The sequence below is a fragment of the Mobula birostris genome, chromosome 7, assembly GCF_030028105.1.
Source record: "Mobula birostris isolate sMobBir1 chromosome 7, sMobBir1.hap1, whole genome shotgun sequence".
NCBI classification, from domain to species: Eukaryota; Metazoa; Chordata; class Chondrichthyes; order Myliobatiformes; family Myliobatidae; genus Mobula; species Mobula birostris.
The window spans coordinates 153,467,058-153,487,055 of NC_092376.1; the positions used below are offsets into that span (position 1 = coordinate 153,467,058).

At 39.3% G+C, this 19,998-nt stretch overlaps 1 protein-coding gene across 9 annotated transcripts in view; it reads right to left on the minus strand.

Annotated features, from left to right (window-relative positions):
* Positions 1 to 19,998, minus strand: part of LOC140200512 (uncharacterized) — a 55,764-nt gene extending 35,766 nt beyond the window's left edge. For 4 of the 9 annotated variants that reach the window (XM_072263959.1, XM_072263961.1, XM_072263964.1 and 1 more), the window contains exons 1-6: positions 11,415 to 11,570; positions 6,662 to 6,766; positions 5,667 to 5,775; positions 3,711 to 3,810; positions 3,165 to 3,225; positions 241 to 348 (exon numbers count right to left, since the gene is read on the minus strand). In XM_072263959.1, coding sequence (XP_072120060.1) covers positions 241 to 348; positions 3,165 to 3,225; positions 3,711 to 3,810; positions 5,667 to 5,775; positions 6,662 to 6,766; positions 11,415 to 11,478 — 547 coding nt within the window. In that variant the 5' untranslated portion in view covers positions 11,479 to 11,570. Of the gene's footprint in view, positions 1 to 240; positions 349 to 3,164; positions 3,226 to 3,710; positions 3,811 to 5,666; positions 5,776 to 6,661; positions 6,767 to 11,296; positions 11,379 to 11,414; positions 11,571 to 19,941 lie in introns of those variants that run through there. The other 5 variants (XM_072263960.1, XM_072263962.1, XM_072263966.1 and 2 more) reach the window with 5 other exon arrangements.

Below are 19,998 nucleotides of genomic sequence, written 5' to 3' on the forward strand. Positions count from 1 at the left end.
AACCAAGCACACATTCACAAATAAAATTATACTTCTAAAGATGCTAGATTTCTTCACAGGTAAATGTCACTACCTACAATTAAGTTACTTGTGAATGAAGATATCCTCCATTAATCTTGAAGAATCTTGACTAAAAGCAAACATTACCATTTCAAAAACAGTTGCCAAAAGCAAGCTATTCCAAAAATAAACAGATTGAAGGAGCTATTCCATTTATTGCTGAATTAATGCAGTATTTACCATCTGCCTCTCGGAATAATTCTATAGAAGAACAACTATCCATGCTTGCAGCTGAAGATGAGTCCACAGGCAGCTCTGAATCTAATGAAGGCAAAAGGGAGGGGGAAGCTTCAGATAGCAGGGAAAATGACATTAAAAGAGATAAACATTAATGTTACTATTCCAACATCAATGGTGCTGTCTTTTCATTCAACTTGAGTACAGTTGCAAGTTAATATCAATCAAAGACCTTAACAGCAGAACATCTTAGTGGCCTGATGAAAAGTCATTCACCAAAAACGTTAGTTACTTTTCTCTCCACACATTCTCACTGGCCTGCTGAATAGTTCCAACATTTGTTGATTTTATTTTAGAAAGGAGAGTGCAAGCCATATATTGAGACCATTAAATAATGCCTTAGTCAAAGTAGTAGGTTAAAATGGGCACCTTAAATGACAAGAGAGAGAGAACAATTCCTGTGCTGATAATATTTGGGATGGAAAACATGCTTTAAATATATACTGTTTGATAGCAAGTCAGTTTGTTTAATACAGTTTAAAATGTCATTTAGAAATCATCTAGAAAATCTGCAAGAAATATTGTTTTAACAATTGAAATAACTTCATGGAACTACACAATCTTTCACTAGTTGTGCTGGCCAGATGCCCAGTAAATTAGCACTTTATTTATCCTTTTGTATCCTGCTGACTTAAAGAACATAAAACAACACAGCTCAGCCACAGATCCTACAGCCCACCATGTTGAGTTGAGCTGATTAAATTAGTAATCAAATATACACTAAACTAATCTCTTCTGCCAACACAATGTCCATATCCTTTCATTGCATACACTTTCATGTGTCTCTTGAACATCCCTGCCACATTTATCTCTACCATCACCCCAGGCAGCACATTCCAGGCACCCACCACTGTGTAAAATAACATGCCTGGACCAGCTCCTCTGAATTTACCCCATCTCACCTTAAATGCATGCTCTTTGTTGTTAGAAATTTTAACCCTGGGAAAAATATATTGGCTGCCTACTCTGTCTGTGTCTCTCACACTCTTATAACACACACTGTGCCTCTCCCACCTGCGTGAGACGTGGGACATTCGAGAGACTTTGAACTTTTTTACTGTGCCATGGCCTGTTCTTCATCAAGTTATGGTATTGTTGCACTGTTGTAACCATACGTTATAATTATGTGATTTTGTTAGTTTTTCAGTCTTGGTCTGTCCTGTGTTTCTGTGATATCACACCAGAGGAATATTGTATCATCTCTTAATGCAGGCATTACTAAATGAGAATAAAAGAGGACTGCGTGTCCTCATAATCTAATCTAAAGATCTGTCTGTGTCCCTCTGCCTCAGCTATTTCAGAGACAACCACTTGTTTGCCCAATCTCTCCTTATAGCAAGTGCCCTCCCTCTAATCCAGGCATCCTGGTAAACCTCTTCTGCACCCTCCCCAAAGCCTCCACATCCTTCTTATAATGGGGTGGCCAGAAATGAATGCAATATTCCAGATGTAGCCTAACTAGAGGTTCATAAAGTTGCAATACAACTTTCTGGCAGTTAAATTCAATTCCTTGACCAATAAATACTTGCATAGCATGTACCTTCTTATCCACTCTATCAACCTGTGTAGCCATTTTTAGGGAGCTTCAGGATCCCTCTACTCATTGTTACGTACCCCATAACTGGGTTGCCAAACCAGCAGAAATGGACCACTTAGTTGGAGTCTGGTTTAACAGAAACTAATAAAGTTTTATTAAAGAAATAAGAAACACAGTCCTCTAATCATAAGGGTATAAATGCAACAGGTTAGCAATGATAAAACACACATATACACAGAACTAGGGTAAATAGGAATCAACCAAGCTTTATCGCAGTCTAGGGGTAAAATGATCAGTCTCAAGTGACGCAGAGTTCAGTTCAGCTTAGTATAGTTCGCAGTAATCGCTGTTGTGCCATTGGAGAGAGAGAGAGAATGCAAATTTTGATTCAAACAGACCTTTGATGTTCTTCGCAGTTAGCTTTCGGGCGAACCCTTTTATGTCTTCTGTGGTCACCGACTGTGACCCCTCCGTTCCGGATATGACCGTTCTTCCGTGGTGAACCCGGCACCCAGGCAAGGGCGGACACACACACCAGGTTCCCGCCGATCGTCCCTTTTCACCCTGTCAGTCTATGGTCAGTTCTCTCGAACCAGACCTCCAACTTCCACCAACTTGTGGGGGCACACCGCTCTTCCAGGGTCTCGTTATGTCATGATCTCGTGGTGTGTGTCGTGCCTTAGCGAACCTGTTCTTTTTATCCCCCTGCTGGGGTATCGCCTGTCCATCAAACTTCAAACAGTTCAGGTTCAAAGCAATCGGTCTGTCAATATCTGAAATGTGTTTCTTTCTTGTTAATCTCTCTCTTCTCTCTTATTAGCATTTTGAATGTTTCTCCATTATCTCCCTTATCCCTCTCTCATTAGCATCAATCTTCTGATAACTTGGTTTTTCGTCACATCATCAACACTGTTAAGGGTCTTGCCATTAATATGTACCATGTCTTTACACTTGATCACCAATGTCCAAGTTAAAACTCCATCTGCCATTGCCCTCCCCTCTACTCTATCCCCAACAAAACCAATCTTCATATCATCTGCCAATTTACTAAGCTTACTGCGATTTAGCCATTTTGTTTGTAAATCAACACAAAAGGCCCTAAACAGACAAAACCAACAAGAGTCACAAAGCTACTAAAACAATCTAACATTCAAAATCGAGTATCATTGATATAGCTACAATGGTTATTTGTAAAATATTGTGGGACTGAAGGTCACATTATTATAAGCAGCATAAGTGCAATTCAGATGATTAAAGAAAAATGTCACGTTCCATAATTTCCATAGAACTTAAACTTTTAGTCAAATTTCTTCCAGAATAGCTTTCTTACCTGAACTAATTTCATTGGATCCAGAACATGTTGAATATTTGGAACTACTTTGGGTAAATTCCTGAAACAAATTTAGAATTGGACTACTAAGTTTCTAGTTTCCATTTACAACTGTAATTCATGTACAATATTTTCTTCGATGATAAAATTAGAAATTTTATCAGAGATCCATATGAAATTAAAAAGTACTATTTTAGGAAATGATTGTACTGCATGGAATAATGTTAAGATAATGTTACTTAAAATTGTAATAGTCTGCTTTCGTACCCAGGCTATTCTACCCAAGTAGAATATTGATAGAAATTGAATTAGATTAGCAACTTAAAATGGGCCTTGCCAAAATTAACAATTCACAAGCGACAAAAAGTTGCGTTCCTAGCATCCAAGAATTCTATTTAAATGTCCAGGGGAGGGGGGAGCACTTACTGCCATGTTTCTGTTAAAATAAGCTTTAAGCTGAAGAAACTAAGGCAAATGATAATTGGTTCCCTAAGTTACAACTCAAACAAAAATTAAACAAGTGTATGATTTAATGCAGTAAAATACCTTCCACTGTTGAAGACTTGGGCTTCTGTTCCAAAAAGGCTTAATTCCTCTTTTTTTATTTAAAGCTTTTTGTTGTGCTGTTGCTAATTGAGCTAAATGCCTTAAGAACAAAGAGACATAATATATTTTTCTCCACATTTTGACAAAATATAGAAGTTTGCAATGTACAAGTCCTATAAATAATATTAGGGATCAGGGATAATTAGTTTCTCAAATGTAGAGGAGGCCACTGAAAGTTAGAAATGACCCATTGCACCTTTTGTTCGTTCACAGGAACATATGCCAACGGACTTTAAAATCCCATCCCTCTCAACAAAATTTGTTAACATTGAAAACCTCTGGGCTAAAGAGAACAACCAAAGGGAAGAAAGCAACTTCCATTACATACAACAGGTGAAGCGAAAAGATTACGATCTTAGTTGGCCTTTAGTAAATGAAGAAAGTACTTCCTGTCCCCACTGGCCAAGATGCAGGTCTGAGGTCATCCTCTCTGAGGTCATCCTCTCAGTGCTAAGCCACCACACTGATTATCAATCATGCACAACTTCTTTACACCAAGCAGCAGGAAGAGTGGTGGATTTGTACCAGATTCCTGATAAAGCAACAACATGGCAGCAAGCACGATAAGGGATTAGACCTGGTCCATGGCACATCCGTCACTGATGCATCTCTCAAGTTATAATACTAAAATGACCTCTTTCAACAGATTCTATTATGCTCATTCCTAGGAATGCACTAGGATGCCATCATAAATTAGAAATCTGCAAGTAAATCACTGCATCAACGAGAAAGATTACAAAGATGATAATGAAACAGAGCAAATTTAAAACACAGTGCAGTATCTCCTGCATGGGATAGTGTCATGAAACGAGTTTCAGAAGGGATAGAAAGAAAGTTTCAGAATGCAGAAAAGGAAGCAGGAAGATATATCCGATAGTAGAATTAACTGAAGGTAGGTAGAAAAGACTGGACAGTTAGAGAAAGAATACAGCCAAGATAGCTAAATATAGGCAAATAGAGATTTTAGATATGGGTCAACCAAGTCTGCAGAGAGATAGGATGCTCAAGGTTAAGGCCCCACGAGGATAGAGGGTACGAAGGGAAGATCTCCAGATGAAAATAGGTTGGTGACCATCTGGGAAATAATAGACTGATGTCAGTCATGTGATCATGGCGGTGAATGAAAGCTGACCTACAGCAGAGATCACCACAGCATAACATCACCACCCTTACCAGCTTGGAAAAACTCAGCTTCTGGAGCCAGTATGCATACAATTCCATTGTACCAGGATTTAAGAATACATGTAAGATAATGAATTAACTATTTGGCTAATAAGTTGGTTCTGCCATTCAATTAGATTTTGGCTGACTGATATTGATCTCAACTTCACTTTCCTGGCTGATTCCCATAAACCTCAACTCTGAAAGACTTCTTTTTCATTTCAGCATTAAAAATGGTAAATGATTCAGCCTTTAGAGTTCTCTGGGTAAAAACAATAATAATCACCAGAAATTCTGATATTTTGTAATAAATGAGGAATCTGTTATCCTGAAATTTTAATCACTAACTTTAAATTGTCTCATGAGGGGAAGCTCTTAATACCATCCCTCTCAAAATCCTCTCAAAGTGTTATGCTTCAATAACGTCCTCTTCATTTTCTGATTTTTCTGGACCTAGACTTTAATCATGTCAGCTCCCTTTGTCAGTAATTAATCTAATAAATTTTCTGTGAATTGCCTGCAATGAAAATAACGTGACCAAAACAGACCCACATGAACAGTCATAGCAAGGCTTCCTTCCATACAATTATATTTCGGGCCTTCACAAAATGAACTACATCTCCTAAAACTTACTAAATTTAAGTATGTTTTTTGAATAGCAACAAACCATTTTAAAATAAATTAAATTTCCTTCTGAAACTTGGAATATCTCATAAAACTCACAAACACACTAACCTGTGACCACCAAGAACTGGTTTATCAGTTGCAGATAATTTGGAGACTTCTTCATAAATCATTGACAATTCCTCTAAATTTGAACTTGGCTTTGCATCTGCATTCACCACTTTAAAGTAAAAGTAAAATCTTGTCCAATTAGATAGAGGCATATTGCTATCTGCTATCAATGTAATATTTTTATTAGAAAGAAAACGGATAGTGAGATAAAAACCGACTTTAGTATGAGGTGTTGGCGGGAAGAATGCAAGGACAATGACAGAATGGCTGCCTGGTATACACACTGCTAGAAATTTTACTTTTCAGTGAAAACAATGGAAAGAAAATTTGAGTAGGCTATGTAATGGCCAACCAGTTTAATTACTCTTAATCTCGCACCAGCAAAATGCTGAGGTTTATTTCTCCATTAATGTTTTATTATGTTGTGTGGTGCCATATTTATTAACAAAGATGGTAAACTGTATAGTGCAAAACAAAAATGAAATCAAACAGATATTGTATTTGTCTCCAGGTCACCAAATGAATTTAAAGCAATGGCAATGAATAGCCCATTAACTTCTTGTCTTTGGTCATGACATTCAAACATGTTGGTTATGATAAATAAGGCAGACTGGGGAAAGATCTTTAATCCAGATAACTGCAAAGTGAATGCTTTGCTGGATCAATGGCTAAATTATATCATAGAGTATATTTTGTGTGAGTTAACCAATTTATTTTTGAAACAATGGTGGTATGAATGAGATAGTATTACCTCCAAGCTAGTAGGCAGTGGAAGAAAAAGTGCACTAACTCCCAAATGCTAATTGAAATTGTAAAATGGATAAAATCAATAGGATAAAGTATTACTTCAGCATTTATTGTTGATACTCATTTGAGTGCCCATTAAGCAATACCTTCAGCATCAACACATCACTCAAGAATGAGAGTAAATCACAGATGAATAACTATTAAGATTATCTACAATATTGTAAATAGGTACATATCAGTAACATTACTTCTCTTTCTGCCATCGTGATACGGGGAGAAACACCGGTCTGTCTGTGTATTTGCTTCTATGCCATTCCATTTTGACTTAACTTTAAAATGAGGCATTATTGTTCCTGCAGGTGAAGAAATAAAATTAGTCCTCACATATTTCAAAGAAATAATCAAACTATGTATACTATTTATTCTGCAAGGTTGGCAGCTTAAATGCAACTCTTGAGATTTCTGCAGTCCTTCTGTACCTCACTTTATTTTTGAAGTTCTTGACGGACAACAGATAAAAATCAGAAATAGGAAGCTGTAAAAACTTGCTTGCTCAACCATAATTAATCAATGACCATGAATAAGGATAAATGACAATGATTTTGGACCTTCTACAAGAATGCATCACAGCACCATAAATTGGATGCTGAGTCAAAAATGATATGCGGAAGTAAAGCCAAAAAATAGAGCTCTCCAGAAGAATGACCAAAAGCTTGATTAAAAATGAGCATTGCAGCAAATACTAAAGCAATGAAACATTTTGCAGAGTAAATTATTCAAACAGGACATCAGTCAATGGAGGGAAAAACCACCATTCACAAATTCAAAGTAAATTTTATTATCAAAGTACATATATGTTACCATATCCAACCATGAGATTCATTTTCCTGCAGGCATACTCAGCAAATCTATAGAATAGTAACTATAACAGAATCAATGAAAGATCAACAGGAGTGCAGAAGACAACAAACTGTGCAAATGCAAATATAAATAAATAGCAATAAATAACAAGAACATGAGATACTGAGATGAAGAGACCTTAAAGTGAGATCATTGGTTGTGGGATCATCTCAATGGATGAGCAAGTGAGTGTAGTTATCCCCTTTTAAGAGTTTGATGGTTGAGGGGTAGTAACTGCTCTTGAACCTGGTGGTGCAAGTTCTGAGGCTCTTGTACCTTCTACCTGATGGCAGCAGCAAGAAAGAAATATAGCCTGGGTGGTGGTGGTGATCTCTGATGATGGATGCTGCTTTCCTACGACAGCATTTCATATAGTTGTGCTCAATAGTTGGGAGGGCTTTGCCCATGACGTACTGGGCCAAATCAAGTACCTGTTTGCAGGATTTTATTTTCAAAGTTATTGGTGTTTCCATAGCAGACCGTGATGCAGCCTGTCAATACACTCTCCACTGCACATCTATAGAAGTTTATTAAGGTTTTAGATGTCATACCAAATATCCACATCTCCTAAGGAAGTCGAGGCGCTGCTGTGCTTTCTTTGCAATTGCACTTATGTTCTGGGTCCGGGACAGATCCTCTGAAGAGTAACACCCAGGAATTTAAAGTTGCTAACCTCTGACCTTCCGATGAAGACTGGCTCATGGACCTCTGGTTTCCCTCTCCTGAAGTATACAACCAGTTCCTTGGTCTTGCTGACATTGAGCGCAAGGTTGTTGTTATGACACCACTCAGTCAAATTTTCAATCTCCCCACTGTATGCTGATTCATTCCCTCCTTTGATTCGATCCACAACACTGGTGTCATCAGCAAACTTGAATATGGTATTTGAACTGTGCAGAGGGCTAAGCACACAGTCCTGTGGTGCACCTGTGCTAATAGAGATCGTGGAGGAGATGTTTTTGCCAATCTGAACTGACTGGGGTCTTCAAGTAAGGAAATCCAGTATCTAATTGCACAAGGAGGTATTGAGGCCAAAGTCTTGGAACTTACTGGTTAGTTTTGACAATATACTGAGAAAGCAAGATTATAATAGCAGAACAGATTAGAAACAAGGTTAAGAACTTTTTATCTGACACACTGCAGAATAAGGCAATACAAGATGCCATAAAGGAGAAAGACGGACAAATTAGACCTCCCACGATTGGATACAAACGGCAGAGTTTATGGAAGGATGTAGGAAAGGACGTAATTAAGCCAGCAACAGAATATCCAAGTGAGTACATATTCAAAGCTTGAATGAGTTTCTTAGAGTTGGTGGGTTGGGGGTCATGTTGGGATATATGCAGATCAAATGATACTGCGAAGATGTCAGCAGGTATTCCTTACAATAGGATCATAACTAACTTCAGGATTGAAGAGACATTGGTCAAGACAATTCTGGTTAATTCTAAGGCAAACATAGGCTGAGAAAGAATATGAGGCCAGTTGTTGAGCGTATGGAATTTGTACAAAATAGCTTTTCCTTCATAAACTCATGGAACATTTTCATTCATGATTTCCTAGGTTGGATAGTTATTGCAAAAACTATACCAAAAAGGTAACAACGCTACATGCAAAAGCCAATAAATTGGCATTACTATTGGTTCAGAACTAAGATCATTTTGTGCTTATTCCAAACCCTGTTCTTATGTTTCTAACTTTTATATTACCAATACCAAATACGAATAGCCTCCCCCCCCACACACCTTCACCTCATTGTTGCCTATGTTTCCTTACTTATCTTAGTTCTCTAAACTGCACCATTTCTCTAAAATCCAATTATTTACCAAACTTTTGACACCCCTTTCAGTATCTTCTTTTGTGATACTTCCTATCCCCCCCCTTGGCATCCATGAACAGAGTTCTGACGTTTGGAAGAACAAATGTTTGTGCTTGATGGAATAGTGAATGGGTGAAGCAAAGCTGAAAGCTCAAGAAATTTCTAAGATGCTGTTGGAGCAGGAAAAAAAAATCCAACGGTTAAGACTTCTTCACTGCAATTGGGGCAGATGAAAGTGAACTTAGCAAAGGCAATCCCATGGAGCTGAAAACCAGGATGGTGCTAAGAGTTTGAAGAAGCATAAAACGCAGCCTGATCACAGAGAACAGCACTTGCCTCTTTTCTTAAAGGAAAGGCCTTTCATTTCAGTGCTTTGGGAAGAACAGCAAGCTAAGTTTAAACATGATTGTTGAAAAAAAAGTGAATTTTGGTGGTGACAACACTTAAAGTGAATAATTAAGCACTGCCAAAGAACTACAGCTTACAACTGTTCAAGGATTTTTTTTTTTGAAAAGAAAGTGGGAGCTATTTATTTGGTCAAAAGGGTCAATAAGAATAGGCAATATACAAAGGATATTTCAGGGATTTAATTTAGGACCCCTGTGTGATGGTATTAGGTTTGCTGTCCGCAAAGTTATAAATTCAAAGACTTATCCAATATACATAACCGTGAGTACTCTCACTACCTAAAGGGAGATTATACTGTAACTAGCCAATCTTTAAAAGCTACTTTACTTGTGTGTTTATTCCCCATGGCAAGTTTAGTTGCCAATACCCACTATCAGAGCAGTGGGTCCTCTCTTCCAGCTAACAAAGTAGTTTAAAACACAGTTCATTTCTTTACAAAGATACACATTTAAATCCGCATGTTCTTAATACACATTTAAAACTCAGGATTTCTATCTTAAACATTTCCAAATCTCAGAGAATTTCTCTTATCTTGAATCATTGTATCATTACCTTAAATCTTGAAACATAAAACATTTCCAAATTATAAACTATTTCTAAAACACAAAGCGTTAAGGATTTCTTAAACTCAAAGGATAAACCACTTCTTAAAAGTATTACTTAAGCTCTAAAACTCAGGTACAATTCTAAAATCTAAAAAGACATACCAACAAGTTGCAGAAAAATTAATTGTCTGTCACAGAAACCAAAGCTGGAGGACTGCTTGATGTTCTTTTCCCATTCCTAATAAGCCTGAACTGCTCTCTGCATTTATGCAGTTTCTCTCCCACTTGCGTGACTTCACAAACATATATTTCCTCAGATATCTTAACACAAGCACTCTAAAAACACTTTTGGAGACATAGCCCTTAGCAATAACTTCTGTAAAGCTAACATTCTGAGCACATTAAACCTTTCCAAATATAAATACATCAGTTATTGATACTAAGTAATATTATCCATCAATTCTGCAAGTTTCCTTGAACTAAGCAACTCAAGAGTCAGCTTGTCTGTTTGAAACAACCCATTTCTTATACTCTACGCTTAAGTAATAACAAAGCGGTGCAGTGACTAGCATCTGCCTTCTCACAGAGCTTGTCTACAACACTGTCCCATAGGGTGCTTTTTGTTTACTTTAGCCAATTACTGCTTTTAAGAACCGAAAACATTTTAACTGAAGAGTGACTTCCATTTATGACCAGAGACTAAAACTGTTAGAAGTTTACTTCTATCTGTTTTTAATCTTACAAGTGGCACCTCCTATTAGATAGCAAGCTGAGCAAAAAAACAAGGAGGGAATTTCTGTCACATCTGCATGGTATCCTGCATGTAATTATCCAAGTTTTGTGAAGTCTACTATTGCATTCTTTCATGTTCTGTGACATTCAATTTCCTTGAGCCCAATATTTTGGTTGTAGAAAGCAATTGTTTATTTCAATGATCATGAGTCAATAACAGATATTGATAGATGTCCGGTTGCCATATAATATTGAGAACACTTATCTCAACTTATCCAAAAATGTCACCTAAATTAGTGGTCAAAATAATAAATGCAGCTTCAAAAACATGAAACTTGAGAATAAATGCTCCTTTTAACACAAAATAAAACCAGAGTAATCTTGGTTCGACACCTGCCTGCATCTTAAGGATAGACAAACCTTGCCCACGTTCAGCTTCTGGCTGACACTACACCGTTTCCGCGGACAAACATATTTACCAAATTGAGCACGCTTTCCGAGCAGCCACACCCACGCGGCCGGCTCCGGCTCAACGTCAGCCCGACCGCGCCTCGTGCCCCGCGCCCCGCGCCCCGCTCTGGTGCGTCATTAACGTACCCGTTCGCGTCGTGTGCTGCAGCACCTGCTCCCGCCGCCCGCGAGCTCGGTGCTGATGCGTCATCGGAAATCGGTGACGGGACAGGAGCCGGGGGGGGGCGGTGATCTTCACAGCTGCTTGTGGGAAGCAATGCCCTCGGCTGGCTCTGAATTAGTTTTTGCTCAAATTTGAAACGATGGCATCAAAAGTAAACCAAAAGTTCACAGTGATAATGGATTGAATGCTGTAATAGATATACTCAGTACCAATCGGGAAATAGATTTTTCTTATGAGATAATGCTGCACCGATTAATTTACTAGAGTGGGCATTTTTCATACTGAATTAAAGAACAAGTGGAAATGATGAGGCTTTTTTTTGTTTTCACTAAAAACATTCGGAATGTCTCTCTCCAACCAGACGGAATCTATTAAATTATGTGGCATGACATCAACACCTTGCTCGAGTTACCAAGTGATGACCATTCAAATACACTATTAACAAGTGATCAAGAGGAGAAAAGACTTTAATGCTAAGGAAGGGGAATAGTTTTTAAATCTTAAATCCTCTAAATCCACAATGGTGAAAAATATATAGACTCAAACCTATGGAGAATCTGTTAAACTAATCCACAACTGTTTATCATTAGATACTTTGCAAATCAAACAATGGTAGAATTTAAATTAAAAAGAGAGTTGTTCTCCTAACTGGTCATAAGTTATAGCACTTATCCAAACTACAGTAGTGAAGCTTCCAATGTTCAAAGTAAATTTATTATCAATATTGTTAAATGTCACCATATATACTACCTTGAGATTCATTTCTTGCAGACACTTGTAAGAAAATAAAGAAACCAATAGAATTTATGAAAGAAAACTAAACCAACTGTCTGTGCTGAATAGACCATAAGATATAGGAGCAGAAATAGGCCATTTGGCCCATTGAGTCTGCTCCGCCATTTCATTATCGCTAATCCATTGGGACTGAGTCCCTTTCAGCCTCAGTCTCCTGCTTTCTCCCGTACCTCTTCATGCCCTGACTAATCAAAGATCTAACAAACTCTGCTTTAAATATACCCAATGACTTGGTCTCTATAGCCAACTGTGGTAACGAATGTCACAGATCCACTGGCTAAAGAAATGCCTCCTCATCTCCATTCTAAAAGGACGCCGCTCTATTCTGAGGCTGTGTCCTCTGGTCTTAGACTCTCCCACCATAGAAAACATCCTCATCACATTCGCTCTGTGGAGGCCTTTCAACATTTGATATGTTTCAATGAGATCCCATCTCAATCTCCTGAATTCCAGTGAGTACAGGCCCAGAGCCATAAAATGCTCCTCATATGATAAGCCTTTCAATCCTGGAATCATTTTTGTGAACCTCCTTTGTACCCTCTCCAATGTCAGCACATTCTTCCTTAGATAAGGGGCCCAAAGCTGCTCACATACTCCAAATGAGGCCTCACCGGTGCCTTATAAAGCCTCAACATTACGTCCTTGCTTTTATATTCCAGTCCTCTCAAAATGAATGTTAACATTGTGTTTGTCTTCATCACCACCTTTAGGGAATCCTGCACCAGGACTCCCAAGTCCCTTTGCACCTGACGAAGGGTTCCGGCCCGAAACATCGACCGATCTTTTCCACGGATGCTGCCCGACCTGCTGAGTTCCTCCAGCGTGTTGTGAATGTCCCTTTGCACCTCATTTTCTTTTGCATTTTCTCTCCATTTAGAAAATAGTCAACCCTTTCATTTTTTCTTGCAAAGTGCATAACCATACACGTCCCCACAGTATTCCATTTGCCACTTCTTTGTTCATTCTCCTAATCTACCTATGTCCTTCTGCATCCTCTCTGCTTCCTCAACACTACTTGCCCCTCCACCTATCCTTGTATCATCCACAAACATGGCCACAAAGCCATCAATTCCATCATCTAATTAATTGACATATAAGGTGAAAAGATGCAGTCCCAAGACAGACCTCTGTGGAACATTACTAGTTACCAGCAGTCAACCAGAAAAGACTCCATTTATTACCACTCTTTGCCTCCTGCCAATCAACCAATGCTCTATCCATGCTAGTATCCTTCCTGTAATACCATTGGCTCTTAACTTGTTAAGCAGCCTCATGTGTGTCACCTTGTCAAAGGGCTTCTGAGAATCCAAGTACACAACATCAGTCGATTCTCCTTTTTCTATCCCGCTTGTTATTTCTTCAAAAATTTCCAACAGATTTGTTAGGTAAGATTTTCCCTTAAGGAAACCATGCTGACTTTGACCTATTTTATCATGTGCATCTGAAACCACATCTTTACAATCAACTTCAACATCTTCCCAACCACTGAGGTCAGACTAACTGGACTATAATATCCTTTCTTCTACCTCTCTCCCTTGTTGTAAAGTAGAGTGATATTTGCAATTTTCCAGTCCTCCAGATCCATGCCAGAATCTAGTGATCCTTGAAAAGTCATTACTAATGCCTCTACAATCTCTTCAGCCATCACTTACAGAACCCTAGGACGTAGATCATTTGGTGACTTAACTACCTTCAAACCTTTCAGTTTCCTGAGCACCTTCTTCCTAGTAATGGCAACTTCACTCTCTTCTGCCCCCGACACTGTCAAAGTTCTGGCATTCTGCTAGTGTCTTCCACAGAGAAGACTGATGTAAAATACTTATTCAGTTCATCCCCCATTTTCTTGTACCCCATTACCACCCCCCAATGTCATTTTCTAGCAATCCAATACCTACTCTCATCTCTCTATTTCACTTTATATATCTGAGGGAACTTCTGGTATCCTTTGTATTTCATCTTTTCCTTCTTTATGACCTTTTTAGTTGCCTTTTGTTGATTCTTAAAGGCTTCCCAATCTCTAACTTTCCACTAATATTTGCTCTATTTATTGCCCTCTCTTTGGCTTTTTGTTGGCTTTGTCTTCTTTTGTCATCCTGTCTTTAGAATACTTCTTCTTTGGAATGTACAGTATCATTGCTGTGCCTTCCAAATTGCTCCCAGAAACTCCAGCCACTGCTCATCTGCCTTCATCCCTGCTGGTGTTCCCTTCAGATCAATTTTGGCCAGCTCCTCTCCCATGCCTCTGTAATTCCCTTTACTCCACTGTAACACTGATACATCTGACTTTATTTTCTCTCTCTCAAACTGCAGGGTGAAGTCTGTCATATTATGATCACTATTTCTTCAGGGTTCATTTACCGTAAGTTCCTTAAGCAAATCAAGCTCATTACACCATATGCAATCCATTCCTTAAGCTGTCTAATCTATTCCGGTTCATTGCACAACACCCAATCCAGAATAGCTGATTCTTCTAGTGGGCTCAACCAGGAGCTGCTCTAAGAAGCCAACTCATACGCATTCTACAAATTCCCCTCTTGGGATCCAGGACCAGCCCAGTTTTACCTGCATATTGAAATCCCCCCATGACTATTGTAACTTTGCCCTTTTGACATGTATTTTCCATGTCCCATCATAATTTGAAGACCACATTTTTGCTTCTGTTTGAAGGGCTGTATATAACTCCGATCAGAGTCTTTTTAACCTTGCAGTTTCTCAACTCTACCCACCACAATTGTACACCTTCCACTCCCATGTGTCCTCCTTCTACCAATTTGATTTTATATTTTTACCAACAGAGCCACGCCACCCCCTCAGCCTACCTGACTGTCCTTTTGATACAATGAGTATCCTTGAACATTAAGCTCCTAGCTATAATCTTCTTTCAGCTACCATTCAGTAATGCCCACAACATCATACATGCTGATCTGTGACTGCTATAAGTTCATTTACCTTAATCTGTATACTGCATGCATTCAAATAGAACACCTTAGTCCTCTATTCATCACACTTATGATTTTGTCCCCCTGTTACATTGCATCTCTTCCCATTGACTGCAACCTTGCTCTATCATCAGCTTCTCCTTCTAGCAATCTTACTACACACTGCCTCTGTTTATAAAACAACTACCCCATCCTCAGCCCTATCATTTCATTTCCCATTTAAATCCTCTGGAACTGTTCTCACAAACCTGCCCACAAGGATATTGACCCCCCCTGAGGTTCAGGTGTAACCCATCCCTTCTGTACAGGTTGTCCCTCCCCCAGAAGAGACCCCAACGATTCAGACATCAGAACCCCTGCACAAGTTCCTCAGCCATGCATTCATCTGCCAAATCACCATATTCTTACACTCACTGGCACATGACACAGGCAGCAATCCAGAAATTACCACCTCGGAGTTCCTGCTTTGCAGCTTCCTATGCTCCTTAAAATCTCTCTTCCCTACCTCCTCACGTTTCCTACCTATGTCATTGGTGCCAATATGTATCAAGACTTCAGTCTGCTCACCCTTCCCCCTTTAAAATGCCATGGACCCTGTCTCCAAGACATCCATGATCCTGGCACCTGGGAGGCAACATCTGGGCCTCTGTATTGTATCCGCAGAATCTGGTCTCTGTTCTTCTAACTATGGAAACTCATATCACTACTGCAGTCCTCTTCACTGCTCTTCTCTTCTGATCCATAGCTGGAATGTCTCCCTGAAAGTGCCCCTACTGTGTGAATACAGAATCCTCAACTTACTGGCCACACAGTGCTAGTGTTCTTCTGATAATGCACCTGATGGAATCCAACAGTGGACTGGAAATTTGCTGTAAAAGCCTAGGAGCAATGCAGAATTAAATTAATTTTCTTTATGGTTTTAAGCATTTTAAGTGTTTCAATTTTGGAAATAAATACTTTAAAACATTTTCAATCACTTTACTATTAATTTTTAATACTTTTTGAATGTACTTGAACTTTCACGGTACATGATAGTTTTGAGTCAACTATTGAATTCTGGGGCATGGTTGTCGACGTTATTCCACAGTTTTGAGGGAAGGGCTACTGAAAGCCCATTCATGGGACAGAGTTATTTTGATCAAGGCTCTGATTGGCTGACCACTGGCAAGAACTATTGCAATTCTTTCTTAGTCTCACTACCTGTACTTACATCATATTAAAAAAATTCATATGCCTTCGGTACTTCTCACATCTTTCCAGAGGCACACGGTAACTTCCTTACCAATGTTGCATCTATTCCTTCCTCCTTCAGAGTCTACGCTTTAGTCAACCCCATCATGGGCACTAGTCTCTGTAGTATCCAGGATATCTTCAAGGAGTGGTGCCTCAAAAAATGCAGAGCCATCATTAAGGACCCACATCGTCCAGGATATGCAAGTTTCTCATTGCTGCCATCAGGAAGGAGGTACAGTAGCCTGAGCATTTCCTGAAATGTCTGTTCTAAACTTGTTACCATCTACCTCTGAAATTGGTTTCTTCAGTTGATCCACAATTTGTTAAATTCTTCATTTTGTTTATTCTGTTATTCCTTTAATCACAAATCATACCCATATCTGCACCCTACCTAGTAAACTATCAAGTTTTCTAAACAATTCACCCCTTTTCAGTTCCTTTAAGGTATTCATTTCAACATGTCCTTAATGAATGTTCATGACTATTGTCTTCAATGTGGCTTTGTGACAAACATTGACAACTCTCCTGTGAACTTCTTTGAGACACCTTAATATATAAGCAAACCCTATCAGTTCTTATGAAGGGTCTTTGAATCAAAAAATTAACTGTTTTGTTTCCAAAACTGCTGTTTGACTTGCAAAGTGCTTTTAGTTTTTCTGTTTGAGTATTAAACGCTGGTGTTCAGTCAGATCTGAGTGCCTTCAATAAAGGAACAGAAACTTCAAGTGAAAGTGCAGCAAGTAAATAGGAAGGAACTGAAATACTTGTCTTTCCTACAAGGGTGATAGAGTGCCAGTGCCATACATATTACCGCCTGACCCTATTGCACAGAACCTTCCGAAAGCTGAGTCTGGCAGAAGAAAAGTGGAAAAGTGTTACACTCAATCCAAACTGATGAAAGTTCACCCAACTATGGTATTGTCCTCACCAGTAGTGAGGACCAAAAATGTATGGACAAGGGAAGCACAGGAGTGTGTACAGGACTATTTTGAATTGGTGGTCTGGACCGTATTCAGGGATTCATCCATGAACCTGGATGAGTATGCTGCAGTAGTTACCGGCTTCATTAAAACCTGTGTGGATGAGTGTGTGCCTACAAAGACTTACTGTACATTCCCAAATCAAAAGCAGTGGAGAACCAGGAGGTACGTCGTTTGCTGAATGCTAGAGTTGTGGCATTCACGGCTAGTGACCCAAGCCTGTACCAGAAAACTAGGTATGATTTGTGGAGGGCCAAGAGACAATTTGGAATGAGGTCGGATGTACAACTCTGGCAGGGTTTGCAACCTATAAGGCGAAACTCAATAGCATGAATGGCAGCGATGCTTCACTACCAGATGAACTCAACACCTTCTACGCCTCCTTTGAAAGGGAGAACACAACTACAGCTGTGAAAATCCCTGCTGCACCTGATGACCCTGTGATCGCTGTCTCAGAGGCTGATGTTAGGCTGTCTCTAAAGAGTGTGAACGCTCACAAGGCAGAAGATCCCGATGGAGTACCTGGTAAGGCTCTGAAAACCTGTGCCAACCAACCAGCGGGAGTATTCAAGGACATTTTCAACTTCTCGCTGCTACGGGTGGAAGTTCCCACTTGCTTCAAAAAAGCAACAATTATACCAGTGTCTAAGAAGAATAATGTGGGCTGCCTTAATGACTATCACCCGGTAGCACTCACTTCGACAGTGATGAAATGCTTTGAGAGGTTGGTCATGACCAGACTGAACTTCTGCCTCAGCAAGGACCTGGACCCATTTCAGTTTGCCTATTGCCACAATAGGTCAATGGCAGATGCAATCTCAATGGCTCTTCACACAGCTTTAGACCACCTGGACAACACAGACACCTATGTCAGGATGCTGTTCATCGACTATAGCTCAGCATTTAATACTATCATTCCCACAATCCTGATTGAGAAGTTGCAGAACCTGGGTCTCTGTATCTCCCTCTGCAATTGGATCCTCGACATCCTAAATGGAAGACCACAATCTGTGCAGATTGGTGATAACATTTCCTCCTTGATCAACACTGGTGCAGCTCAGGGGTGTGTGCCTAGCCCACTGCTCTGCTCTCTATATACCCATGACTGTGTGGCTAGGCATAGCTCAAATACCATCTATAAATTTGCTGATGATACAACCATTGTTGGTAGAATCTCAGATGGTGACAAGAGGGCGTACAGGAGAAGATGTGCCAACTAGTAGAGTGATGTTACAGCAGCAACCTGGCACTCAGCGTCAGTAAAACGAAAGAACTGATTGTGGACTTCAGGAAGGGTAAAACAAAGGAACACATACCAATCCTCATAGAGGGATCAGAAGTGGAGAGAGTGAGCAGTTTCAATTTCCTGGGTGTCAAGATCTCTGAGGATCTAACCTAGTCCCAACATATCAATGCAGTTATACAGAAAGCAAGACAGTGACTATACTTCATTAAGAGTTTGAAGAGATTTAGTATGTCAACAAATACAGTCTAAAACTTCTATAAGTGTATCATGGAGAGCATTCTGACAGGCTGCATCATTGTCTGGTATGGAGGCTACTGCACAGGGCCGAAAGAAGCTGCAGAGGGTTGTAAAATTAGTCAGCTCCATCTTGGGTACTAACCTACAAGGTTAGCTTCAAGGAGCGGTGTCTCAGAAAAGGATACTAAGCTTCAAGGAGCGGTGTCTCAGAAAAGCAGCGTCCATTATTAAGGATCTCCAGCACCCAGGGCATGCCCTTTTCTCACTGTTACCTGAAGCCTGAAGGCACACACTCAGCAATTCAGGAACCGCTTCTGCCCCTCTGCTATCCGATTCCTAAATGCACATTGGATCCATGGACACTACCTCACTTTTTTAATATATATTATTTCTGTGTTTTGCACAGTTTTTAATCTATTCAATATATATATACTGTAATTTATTTATTATTACTGTATTTTATTTTTTTCTTTTATATTATGTATTACATTGAACTGCTGCTGCTAAATTAACAAATTTCACGACACATGCCGGTGATAATACACCTGATTCTGATTTCGATTCTGATTCTGATTCTATTGCTTATCAAGATTGGCCCTTGCAAAGGCACTCCAAGGGAGAGCTTTTTGTCCATTCCCAACAGTAGAGAATACTTCCCGATCCTTGCACCAAAGGTACAGAGCTTTGGAGTAACTACACCTGAATCACAGCATACAGTTTTTAAAGAAAGGAGATGCTTGTTTCATAGATGATAAAGCAATAGTATAATGGATTCATTCCTGAGATGAGATTACAAAGAAAATTGTGCAGAAGAAAACTAGTAGTCTTTAGAAGAATGAGATGTAATCACAGTGGAAGATATGAGATACTTAGTGTTTCTCCTGTACTGAAAGTTTAGAGTTTATTCATCACTAATTTACACCTTTACCATGCTCTTTGAACAGCATGGCCACCACCTGCATGATTTGCCCTTCGCTTACACAGTCCCATCCCCGTTATTCTGCAAAATAAAACAGGGGTTAATCTCCATTATATCCAAGTTTTAATGAAAAGTCATTACCTTGAAAGATTAAATCTGTTCCGTTCTCAAAATATTGAATAAATTTTTCCTTGTTTG